The sequence below is a fragment of the Littorina saxatilis genome, linkage group LG12 (assembly GCF_037325665.1).
Source record: "Littorina saxatilis isolate snail1 linkage group LG12, US_GU_Lsax_2.0, whole genome shotgun sequence".
Lineage (NCBI taxonomy): Eukaryota > Metazoa > Mollusca > Gastropoda > Littorinimorpha > Littorinidae > Littorina > Littorina saxatilis.
This window is the reverse complement of record NC_090256.1, coordinates 5,076,322-5,088,339: the sequence shown is the minus strand read 5'-3', so window position 1 is coordinate 5,088,339 and position 12,018 is coordinate 5,076,322. Positions and strand designations below refer to the sequence as shown.

Here is a 12,018-nt window from a genome sequence, read left to right as displayed (position 1 = left end):
TTTGGAAAAACCTTGAAAATTAGGTCGTAAAAAGGGGGGTTTGAGTTTTTGGCCGGTCGGTCATGAATTTGGTTGCAGTGTATGTACTGTCATGTTTACACACAAACACACAGTTGCAGTTTACTGTCATATCAAAACACACACACACACACACACACACACACCCAAACACATTACAGCAGAACAACTTGAACTCAAATTTCAAAGAAAATTTACTCATGGCGTAATACTCGCTCCCCGCTGAGTGAAGCACATTTGACATCGTGGCGCAACCAGTAAAATCCGAATGTCCTAACTCGAAAGCATAAGGACTTTTCTCCTGAATCATCTTTTCAGCTCATATGAATGATTCGTCGCCTTGCATCGCTAAACTTGACCACGATCGTTGAGGTCTTAGTACAGGCTCCTCTCTTTGCGTACTTTCGCTTCGCTATCCTTCTCACCATCTAGATAACACCGAGTCATTATCCTTGACGACAGACAGGATTTTCGTATTCCCGACTCCCAAGGAAGTCGCCGCGGATTGCTACTTCGCTCGATTAGCGATTACTTTATTAGCTCTCTACTCAAGAGTCGGCGCTTTCCTTTTTCTTTCGCGAATCTTCGTTTGTCAACAAGACAGTCGTCGTGAGAAGATAGTGTGCAGAAAAAAACCGGATGTATCAGGATCTCGCGCGCAAGATTTTGTTTTTATTTCTTCTCACGATAGTTGGAGGAGCGAGAGCCGCCATGTTGTGTTTTCGTCTGCTCGAAATACATGCGCAAAAGTCGTAAATCACCCCAAAAAGCTCGGTCGTAAGTCGCGTTTTGGGTCATTATCCTTGACGATACACAGGATTTGCGTCTTCCTGACTCCTAAGGAAGTCGCCGCGGATTCTATCGTGCGCGGGATTTAATTTTTTTCATCTCGCGATAGTTCGAGGAGCAAGAGCCGCCATGTATTGTTTTTGTCTGCTCGACTACAAATGCGCGAAAGTCGTAATTCACCCCCAAAAGCTCGGTCGTAAGTCGCGTTTTGGGGTGAGTCGTTCACTGGGGGTTCATTATATAGTAGAAAGCATCCGTGGTAGCAAAATCGGTCGTAAAAAGGGGGTGGTCGTAAACAGGGGGGTCGCTAAGGGGGAGTTCTACTGTATACAATTAACCTTTCAGTAGTGACCACCTGTTCAAGGCAACCAAAACTAATTATTCTTATTCATGACCATGAGAAGTACACTGCATGCAAGTGAAGTCATTTTATTCTTGATATATTGTATGTGTATTTCATATCTCTTAGAAGACACTGACCCAGCTGCTTCTCCGTTATTTGGAAGTAATTTTATTCTTGATATATTGTATGTGTATTTCATATCACTTAGAAGGCACTGACTGAGCTGCTTCTCCGTTATTTGGATGTCATTTTTGACTCACATGCGAAGCAAAAGTGAGTCTATGTACTCACCCGAGTCGTCCGTCCGTCCGTCCGGAAAACTTTAACGTTGGATATTTCTTGGACACTATTCAGTCTATCAGTACCAAATTTGGCAAGATGGTGTATGATGACAAGGCCCCAAAAAACATACATAGCATCTTGACCTTGCTTCAAGGTCAAGGTTGCAGGGGCCATAAATGTTGCCTAAAAAACAGCTATTTTTCACATTTGAGACAGTGACAAAAGGTCAGGTGTCATGTCTACTGTCCCGAATGACACACGATTGCTGACATTTCACCATTGCCAAAAGAATAAACAAATAAGAAATAGGTAGAAAATTAATGTGAAAACTGACTTTGATTGTTGATCAGTATTTTCTATACCACTAACAAATAATCTACTTACACATAGCTGTTTGGCAAATGTATGTTGCATGGGACACACTGACATGAAAGTGGAAGATGTTTTTCCCTCTAGAGAAACTACATATCAAGTTACACTTTTTGTGCTCTTCCATTCCAGTTGGCAATCAATTGTTAACGCATGTTATTAGAAAAAATAGAACGAAAACAGATTAGATAGAATGAAAAATGTACTGGTGATGTCATTTGGGACATACTGACATGAAAACGTCACCTTTTGTCATTGTCTCATTTGTATTCTTGATATATTGTATGTGTATTTCATATCTCTTGGAAGACACTGACCCAGCTGCTTCTCCGTTATTTGGATGTAATTTTATTCTTGATATATTGTATGTGTATTTCATATCTCTTAGAAGACACTGACTGAGCTGCTTCTCCGTTATTTGGATGTCATTTTATTCTTGATATATTGTATGTGTATTTCATATCTCTTAGAAGACACTGACCCAACTGCTTCTCCGTTATTTGGATGTCATTTTATTCTTGATATATTGTATGTGTATTTCATATCTCTTAGAAGACACTGACCCAGCTGCTTCTCCGTTATTTGGATGTCATTTTATTCTTGATATATTGTATGTGTATTTCATATCTCTTAGAAGACACTGACCCAACTGCTTCTCCGTTATTTGGATGTCATTTTATTCTTGATATATTGTATGTGTATTTCATATCTCTTAGAAGACACTGACCCAACTGCTTCTCCGTTATTTGGATGTCATTTTTCTGTCAGATAGTGTTTTCCAATTAGAGTATATGAACAAAATGTTTTGTGTTTTTCAGCGTTCAGGTTACAAAGTCTAGCTGCTCTTCACCTCAACCTTGCAAGAATGACAGGCAGATAGAGGGAATATCCCCCTCTGTAAGTTAATCTCTTCCACTCTCGCTTCCTCTCGATCTCTCCCTCAATCTGTTTCTCTGTATCTCACCCTTTCTCCCAATCCCCATCCCCATAAATAAATCCCTGCGCCTTGAATATGTGCGCGATATAAATTGCATAAAATTAAAAGAAAAAAGAAAAAAAAAGAAAAAAATCCCTGCGCTTAGAACTGTACCCACGGAATACACGTGATATAAGCCTCATATTGATTGATTGATTGATTGATAAAGACTTATTCTTATATTGGTAAAACCACTGTGCTTTGAGAGCGAAAGAGACTGTTTGTTCTTTGAAATCTTCAAAAACAGTATGTTATTAAGAACAAACACACAACCCACAAGATTAACAACAAATGTTCCTTACATTTATTTACTCTTGCAGAAATTGCCGATTGAAGATGAAGATGAAAATGACAATCGACCGCTGCTCCATGATAATTGGTTCAGCTGGCCACACGTTCCTCCGGCCTGCCACCTTCAGCGAAGCTACAGGTGTCAACATATGTTTACGATAATGAGAAGAAAAAGGAGCTTTATGATAAACCAAAATCGACAGAATTCAATCTGTGTACAAGATTTGGTCATGCTCAGTGCAAAGTTTTGCTTAAATATTGTATTATGGGGTGGCTGCGCAAAATAGGTCTTGTTTTCTATCAACTAACACAAGTCAGCAAGACTCAACCCCTAATCAAAGGCCAGGAGTCTATTCGCAACAGCTGGGAGAGCAGAGAAAGCTGTGACAGAAAACATTGGAAAAGAAGTTGCCTCCCCTGTTATGAAAATTGACCCTTCCGATTCCCAATAAAGACCCCTTCTTTTTACGCTGATTTTTCTGGACATTTTCAAGGTAGTTAGTTGACGGTTTTACCGTAGTATATTGCTTTGCAAGCTTTATATTTGATTGATTTATTTATTTATTCAAGTTTGTTGTTTGTTTGTTTGTTTGTTGTTGTTGTTGTTGTTGTTTGTTTGTTTGTTTGTTTGTTTGTTGTTGTTGTTGTTTGTTTGTTTGTTTGTTGTTGTTTGTTGTTGTTGTTTGTTTGTTTGGTTGTTGTTGTTGTTTTTGTCTGTTTGTTTGTTTGTTTTGTTTGTTTGTTTTGTTTGTTTGTTTTGTTTTGTTTACAATTCCTACAAAGTGAAAGTGTTCATTTGTTGCTTGTTTCTGCATGTATGCTTCCATTTTGCCCTAGGACAGATATTATGACACACTATCACACTATTACATTGCACAAAAGTGAAAATTCAGACGTTAATAATGTGGAACGAAAACTAACTACAACAAAAATGTCTGGTTTCAGGAATTCAAGTCGAAAGAGAAAAGAGGTGAGTTACAAACACCTGAGGGAGAGACTTTGCTTGTCGTTGCACTGTCCAGAGCTGCCAACTGCTAAGATTTCAGCGTAGCATGCTACGATTTTGCAGCAATTGCTACGGTGCTACGCTAAGCCCAAAACTGCCACGCTAGAAAAAAAAAATTACAAGCATGCAAAATTTCCACATCACTTGACAATCACCAGCAGTCATTAAAAACTGCGCTTGTGATGGAAGGGTCTGATCCAATCAGGGAACGGTTTTGTCGTACATCCAATCGAGAACGTCATTTCTCCTTTATGTGTTGTAGTCTTAGTTAGCGTATTCTGTTTGATTGACTTTGAACACGTTCTTGGAGGTGTGGGTTGCCGAGGCAGTGTGTCCTACTTGCCGCCATGCCGTTAACACGGACGACGAGAGGGGGAAAAAAAATTCCAAGGCAAACCTTGCATAATGCGGGTGTGCGATTCAAATTAAAGACAATGCTACTCTTAAAAACCAATTGCTACTCTGAAAACTTCAAAATGCAGCATTATGCTACTATTTGGGGTTCACAGGGGTTGGCAGCTATGACTGTCTTTTTGGAAAATAACGAATTCATACCAAGAAAAATATATATCTTACAACTGAAACAGATGTTAGTTGCGAGCACTTTTGAATTTGCTTTGCTTGGTAGTTGGCTGCAGGTCTCAAAAATATAACACTTTAAAAATTCCAAGTATTTCTTTTTCGACGCGTTTTTATTAGAAGTATATTTTTACAGCAGGACTGGTTGATTTTAGGCAGTTGCGTACAGGTCACAAAAATGTAACACTTGAAATTCCAAATATATTTCTTTTGCATCACGTTTTCATTTGGAGTATATTACTACAGCAGCACTGGTTGATTATAGAAGATTGTCACAAAGGATTGTCATTCACATTTTCATTTTGTTTTCCAGCCTCCCACAGGCACCTCGTCATACCTTTGCCCCAAATCAGTCAGCCCAGAGCAGCACAGCAAAGTGATTCTGCAGATGTTGGATACATACTTGCTTCGCTTCACGCGGATGCAGTGTCGCTTCAAGAAGCTAGCCTGGGGCAAACCAGTCCACACGGGTCTTCACCTGCCGGGAACTCTGGATATGAGGAAGAGAGGCGGTCCCACTTTCTGCTTCAATTTAGATGAGGATGATGATTTTGAAAACGGACAGCCACCATCCAAGAAGCTTGCAGCAGGTGACGATGTGCAGCGAAAGAGGAACCTAGGTTTGTTCAGGAACAAACAGGGGTCAACGAGGGTAGTGGTTGTGACCAGAGAGGAAAAGGTGCGTGATGATCCCGGAAGTGCAGGTGTTTCAGCAGAGGCCCAATCTGTTTATGATGCAGAGACACAACCCATGGAGTCTGATGATGAACTGCCTGACATCCAGCTTTCAACAAAGACGGCAGAGAAAGGAAGGTCGAGGAGCAGGAACAGTGAGGACAAGTGCATCATCCCAGGCAGTCAGGGAAGTCAGAGCTCCAACTCCCTCCTCAATGAACAAGGGGAACTGTACTCCACTCAAGTACCCCACAGGAAACGCAGAGTCGAAGCAGGAAATCAAGGCTTGAACCTCAAAGAGGAAAGACGCAAGAGAGTGTGCAAGACTCTTCAGCAGTCTCAGCGTAACGTTCAGTCTGAGGATGATGACAGCAATTTAGAAGTACCGCCTCTCACCCGTAAGCGTAAGCAAGTCAGCCCCCCAAGTGACGCTGAGAACCAGGTTGAAGTGTTAAACGATGATGATGATGATGATGATGACGAGGTTTCCTTTCCTCAGAAAAAGAAGATACACGTGGGAGAGGGTTTCATTCACATAGCTAGTTCCGGAAGCATACATAAAAACACGACCCATCAGACCGTTGTACGCCCGAGGCCGCAAAGAGGGAACGGTTCAGGAAACGCCACAGGGCTTCACATGAGAAATCTTTACAATTCTGGCGATTCTCATTTTAATCCCTTCAGGCCGAGTACGTCTTCTAAGGAGCATGGGAAGCCTGGCCAGGTGAGGCCAAACTTGGAGGAGGAAAGTGATGACTCAGTGCAGTTTGTGGACCCTTCATCACTGAAACAGACAGAGGAGAGGAGAATCCATGTTCAGCCACAGTCAGTGCAGGTTGGAGAAGCTACCAAGTTTAGGGATGACATCATTGGCATTGCGTCCACATCACGCTCACAGTCTGCTGAGGAGGCGGTTAGTATCCTCAGTCAGTTTTTTTTTATCTTCAGGCCTCCCACTTCTCTGCTAATGTGCTGATTCCGGAGTAATGAAAAACCTATAAATGTGCTCAGTTTTGCTTGAGATAACACCATTTGAAATGTAAATGTACAAAATGCTTTGCACCCTAAGGAAGGCATCTCAAGTTTCAGCAAGTGTTTGCTTCTCACCCTGATGAAGACTTGTAGCTGAAATATTGGAAATGAAATATCATTATGTTGGTAGCTGTTGCTTTTGTTTGTTTGTTGTTGTCTTTTGTATTATGTTGGGCGAGTGCTTACTACATGTGCTTACTACGTGCTTACTACATGTACTTACCTTTCAGGTGCAAGAAGAAGAAGAGGGAGCAGCGGAACAAGAACTGGTGGAGTGCCCGCTGTGCAGCAAACCCTTTCCCTGCTCAGTGATCCAGCAACATGCCTCGGATTGCACGGGGGAGGAGGAGCCTGAAGTGCAACAAAAGCTACCCGAGATTGAACGTAAAGCAGGTCTGTTGCTGCTAGACGGGGCAGCTCTTGTGTGTCTTACATGGGTATTTATTTCATAGAGGATGGTATTGTCAAATTGATTTCTTTTGCAGCCATGCATGTAATATACACGCATTTCGTTTATAGGGAGCACATTCCTAGTTCCCAAACATCAACAGATTTATCATTCTCACTTGCTTCTTGTGATAGGGAACTTTGGAATTTTCTCCCAAAATAAAATTGAAGAACAAAACTCACCAATAGCACAGCACACACAAAAATATGTCCCAAAATAAAATTAAGCAGATTCCATTGTGTATCAAGTTACCTCTCCAGCTTTGGAGTTTGGTTAGAAAGTGTGTTTTGAAGTTTCATTTGCTCACTCATTCAGCTGTCGGTAATAGCAATGTTGGAAATATTCAGCTGTCGGTAATAGCAATGTTGGAAATATTCAGCTGTCGGTAATAGCAATGTTGGAAATGTTCAGCTGTCGGTAATAGCAATGTTGGAAATATTCAGCTGTCGGTAATAGCAATGTTGGAAATATTCAGCTGTCGGTAATAGCAATGTTGGAAATATTCAGCTGTCGGTAATAGCAATGTTGGAAATATTCAGCTGTCGGTAATAGCAATGTTGGAAATATTCAGCTGTCGGTAATAGCAATGTTGGAAATATTCAGATATTTCCAGAACTTGTGTGGGCAGTTTCCAAAAAAGTTTCAAATAGGTTGATAGATGATTTATACAAAATAAAGAAGCGATAGTTGTGGATCTGTGATTTAAGAAATAAAGAAATACAAAGTTGTTGATCAGAGAAAAAGAAGAAAAAAAGAAAAATTTGTTCCAGATGTGTTTTTTCTTTCCATTTTACAACGACATCATCAGTCTTACATCAAGCCATGGAAAAGATTCAGTGTTTGCGAAGATAGATTACAACAGATCATCTTGCCCATTTTTACTTAACTGGAATATCATGAGGAATGAATACCATTCAATACAAGCTTTTGTTTGAATGAATCAGCCTCATGCTCTTGTAGTACAATTAAACTGTGTGTACTATTTTGTCATTAGACCTTTAAGTTAGAAAAAGCTACAAACCCTCAACCATTTTCATACAAATGTAAAGTATTGATAAGAGACCCACCAGTGCTACCGTATACTGACACTAGTTTCTTTTTATCAGCAGTGTACTCCGCACTTCAGCTAAAGAGACGCCCTCTTCGTGGTGAAATCAACAGGTAGCAATGAATTGTATGCAGAGAAAGAAACCAATCAGTTTCTAGCTTTGTGATGGTGCATGCATGAAGGGCAGTGGACTTCCACTATAGTGTGGTCTTTGCATGGGGTCCAAAGCATCTGACCATGATATGTTTTGTAAAGCGCGACAATAAAGTCTGTCAGGTTTGTATGGGTTGTGGGAGTGTGACCTTTTCTTGCAAAACCTTGTACGAACATTGAAGGTGCCAATCACTAGCCAGGGGAGCGTCGGAAACACTTTGATACACACACGTTTTTGACACACCCCTTGCTAGTGATTGGCACCTCCAATGTTTGTACCAGGTTTTGACACATCCCTTGCTAGCGATTGGCACCTCCAATGTTTGTACCAGGTTTTGACACACCCCTTGCTAGCGATTGGCACCTCCAATGTTTGTACCAGGTTTTGACACACGCCTTGCTAGCGATTGGCACCTCCAATGTTTGTACCAGGTTTTGACACACCCCTTGCTAGCGATTGGCACCTCCAATGATTGTACCAGGTTTTGACACAGCCCTTGCAAGCGATTGGCACCTCCAATGATTGTACCAGGTTTTGACACAGCCCTTGCAAGCGATTGGCACCTCCAATGATTGTACGAGGTTTTGACACAGCCCTTGCTAGCGATTGGCACCTCCAATGATTGTACGAGGTTTTGACACAGTCCTTGCTAGCGATTGGCACCTCCAATGATTGTACCAGGTTTTGACACACCTCTTGCTAGCGATTGGCACCTCCAATGATTGTACCAGGTTTTGACACACCTCTTGCTAGCGATTGGCACCTCCAATGATTGTACCAGGTTTTGCAAGATAAGTTCACTCTTCCCCAACACATGCAAACTCGATGGAGTTGTTTCCAAAAATCGTCTTTTAGACTGGCTCGATAGTCTCATCAAGTGCTAAATTGCATGCCCGACTGGCCACACTGGCTGTTTAATGCAGCACGTGTTTACAGCTGACGTCTTACTGGCAATAATGAACCTTAGCATGATCAATCTTGAGTGTGGCAGAGACAGGTGTGTAGCATGATTAATCTTGAGTGTGGCAGAGACAGGTGTGTAGCATGATTAATCTTGAGTGTGGCAGAGACAGGTGTGTAGCATGATTAATCTTGAGTGTGGCAGAGACAGGTGTGTAGCATGATTAATCTTGAGTGTGGCAGAGACAGGTGTGTAGCATGATTAATCTTGAGTGTGGCAGAGACAGGTGTGTAGCATGATTAATCTTGAGTGTGGCAGAGACAGGTGTGTAGCATGATTAATTTTGAGTGTGGCAGAGACAGGTGTGTAGCATGATTAATCTTGAGTGTGGCAGAGACAGGTGTGTAGCATGATTAATCTTGAGTGTGGCAGAGACAGGTGTGTAGCATGATTAATTTTGAGTGTGGCAGAGACAGGTGTGCTTTTCTTTTATTCATGGACTGGGTCTTCAGTTACAGATGCATTTTTAATCTGATGCAATGTTTCGACTCGTGGCTGGTCGACGGTTTGACAGTTTTGGCTTGTAGGAGTTTTTCTGGCCTAACATTTGTATTTGGAGTCAGGATATTTTGATTTTTTGTCCAGGTCCAACTGATCTTTCCTCCTCTTAGTCTGAGAACAGCTGGGACTGGGGTGGAGGGGTGTGAAGTTTGATGCAGGCAGTACAAGTCCAAGGGATTAAACGTTTTTGTTCACAGGGTGAAACCCCGACAGCAGACGAGTAAAAAACAAACAAAGCGATATAGCCGACGAATTTGCAATGAAGTGTAACGCGATAAGATGGAATTCTCCCGAATTTGCGACCCATTTAGATAAAAAAAATTCTGGCACAGTACTACAGTTGATCATGAGTTTGGTACAGCAGAATGGCTTTGATAGTTTTTGATTGTTCATGATTTTCCTGTTTTAAAACAGCACTTTTAAACCTTGGGTAGTACTTTTCTTGAGAAGTTTCCACATCATTCAGTTGCTTTCAGATTCTGTGGAGGTAGTCACACATATTTCTGTAGTTTCTTTCAAAGTCACAGAAACATGGTGTGTTTGTAAAGAGGAATATGCACATGCACATGTGACAAAAACTGACAGTGCCCCTCTGTTTCAGGGATGAGTTTACATGCGCACTTTGCGACATGAAATTGGGGGGAAGCAGCGCTCTCATGCGCCACTTTGAGAAGTGCCGACAAGAGCACGAGAAAGAGGAAGCATGTGGCTTCTCTGGTGATAGGTTGGTGCAGGGGAAGATTGGGATTGATGCAACCAAAACCAGGTCTGCTGAGTCAGCTTGGATGCACAGTAAGTATTGTGAGCATTTAATACTGGTGGGGTGCGCACAGGGCATTTATCTGTTTTGTATTGTGTGTGAATCATAATCAGACATCATATCGCTTTGTTAGAGCATGTGCATAAGCTTTGCTTGTTGTGCTCCATTTATTGATTGTATGTGGCATTGCTATCTGCAATTATCTGAACAAATTGTTTAAACCCGTCACGAGTGCAAGATGAGTGTGCAGGTGTGCATAATTATGTCTGTGATTGCGCACATTCATGTGTCTGTCTGTGCTTGTGTGAAAAAGAGAGGGAGGGGGGGGGAAAGTCTGAGTTATTGACTTGACTGATAAACGATTTCCACGCACAAGGCGCCCTTTATAACTCACTTGTCCCTTGACAGACTGAGTGACTGCAAGTCATTGGATTTATACCGTTTGAGAAAGTGTACCTGTGTTGAATGGAACTACATGTAGTGCAGGTCATGGTACAAGTGTGTTTGATTTGTGGTTGTTCAGGTTACAAGATTCCAAGGAAGGAGAAGGATGGTGTTAAACGGTGAGTATTAGAAGGCAAGTCATCAAGCGTTTTCAACTTTTCTAAAGTTCTCATTCAAAAATTGTTAAAGCCGTGAAGGATGCATAACTGACAGATTAACCTTCAGACTATTTGAACTGTCTCCAGAATTACAAATGGAGATATTGAATGCCAGAAAGTTTCAATCTTGCAAAGGAAAAATCGTTTACATATTTAAGCAGTCCATGGCATGTACATAAAGTGTACCGATAAACACGCAGTTTTGGGCTTGAAAAGCAATGACAAATTCTGAAAATGACCAGTGGACATTTTGTAACATGGATTGTGGAAATCTACCTTCTTGGTCCATACCTTGACAGGAAACGGTACTAGATTGTTGGAGGTTCTTCAGGTATTTAATTTGACTACTCAAAGCATAGACCTATACTCAAAGTGAAAGGAAAAGCTTAAACAGAAGCGTTTCTCTAGGAAACACAATTTTTCATGAGAAATACAACTGTTTTGGCCTTTTACAGTGATAAATAAGGACGCAATTTTTCTTCTCTGTTCTAACAGTAAATCTGTGGAAGTTCAGCTTGCACCTGAGGAAGAAATGGACGAGGTGATCCAGGAATACAGTGACGATTCTGACAAGGATCCCGACTTTGCTTTGACCAAAGACGACAAGAGACAGGAAAGAGAGGACGTGAAAGAAGACGACGCCATGAATGAAGAAAATGGTGCTTCAACGAACACATTTATACATATTTCTAATCCAAAAAAGCAGCGTAGAAGAGCAACAAAGGGAAAAGATAAAGAATAGAAAAAACAATTGATTTTCTGGGTAGTTTTGTTTGGCAAAAAAACAGAGAGAAAAAAGAGAGAAAAAAGGAGAAAGTTTGAAGTAGAAGAATATTGCATGTTGTTTTCTTATTTTGGGGAGGGGGGGGGAGTGTGAAAGTAATGGTCTAAACGGATGTTGCAAAATGTCATATTTGTTTGTTTTCTTTTCTTGCATGGGTTGTAGCATGCACTGTTGTTGCTGTTGGTGCTGAATTTGTTTGATATTCACTTCCACATCATTAGACATGATTCATGGTAAACAGTGAGCAAAAGATAGTTTGTGTGTGTGTGTGTGCTGAATTACAAGCACTCTCATTTTTTGCACATTCTTAGTGATAATGATAATTTTGAACAAAAGTGGACAAGACGCCGGCTTGCTGAACGGAAAGATGAGTGTTCAATGACAAATCCCAGGCGCGCCT

At 41.2% G+C, this 12,018-nt stretch overlaps 1 protein-coding gene across 3 annotated transcripts in view; it reads left to right on the top strand.

The window, feature by feature from the left end:
- Positions 1-11,585, top strand: part of LOC138981114 (uncharacterized) — a 31,121-nt gene extending 19,536 nt beyond the window's left edge. For 2 of the 3 annotated variants that reach the window (XM_070353951.1, XM_070353949.1), the window contains 9 exons: positions 2,620-2,698; positions 3,098-3,207; positions 4,014-4,038; positions 4,967-6,241; positions 6,591-6,753; positions 7,915-7,969; positions 10,074-10,264; positions 10,756-10,795; positions 11,330-11,585. In XM_070353951.1, coding sequence (XP_070210052.1) covers positions 2,620-2,698; positions 3,098-3,207; positions 4,014-4,038; positions 4,967-6,241; positions 6,591-6,753; positions 7,915-7,969; positions 10,074-10,264; positions 10,756-10,795; positions 11,330-11,576 — 2,185 coding nt within the window. In that variant the 3' untranslated portion in view covers positions 11,577-11,585. The remainder of the gene's footprint in view (positions 1-2,619; positions 2,699-3,097; positions 3,208-4,013; positions 4,039-4,966; positions 6,242-6,590; positions 6,754-7,914; positions 7,970-10,073; positions 10,265-10,755; positions 10,796-11,329) is intronic. The other variant, XM_070353950.1, reaches the window with a different exon arrangement.
- The last annotated feature ends 433 nt before the right edge of the window (positions 11,586-12,018 follow it).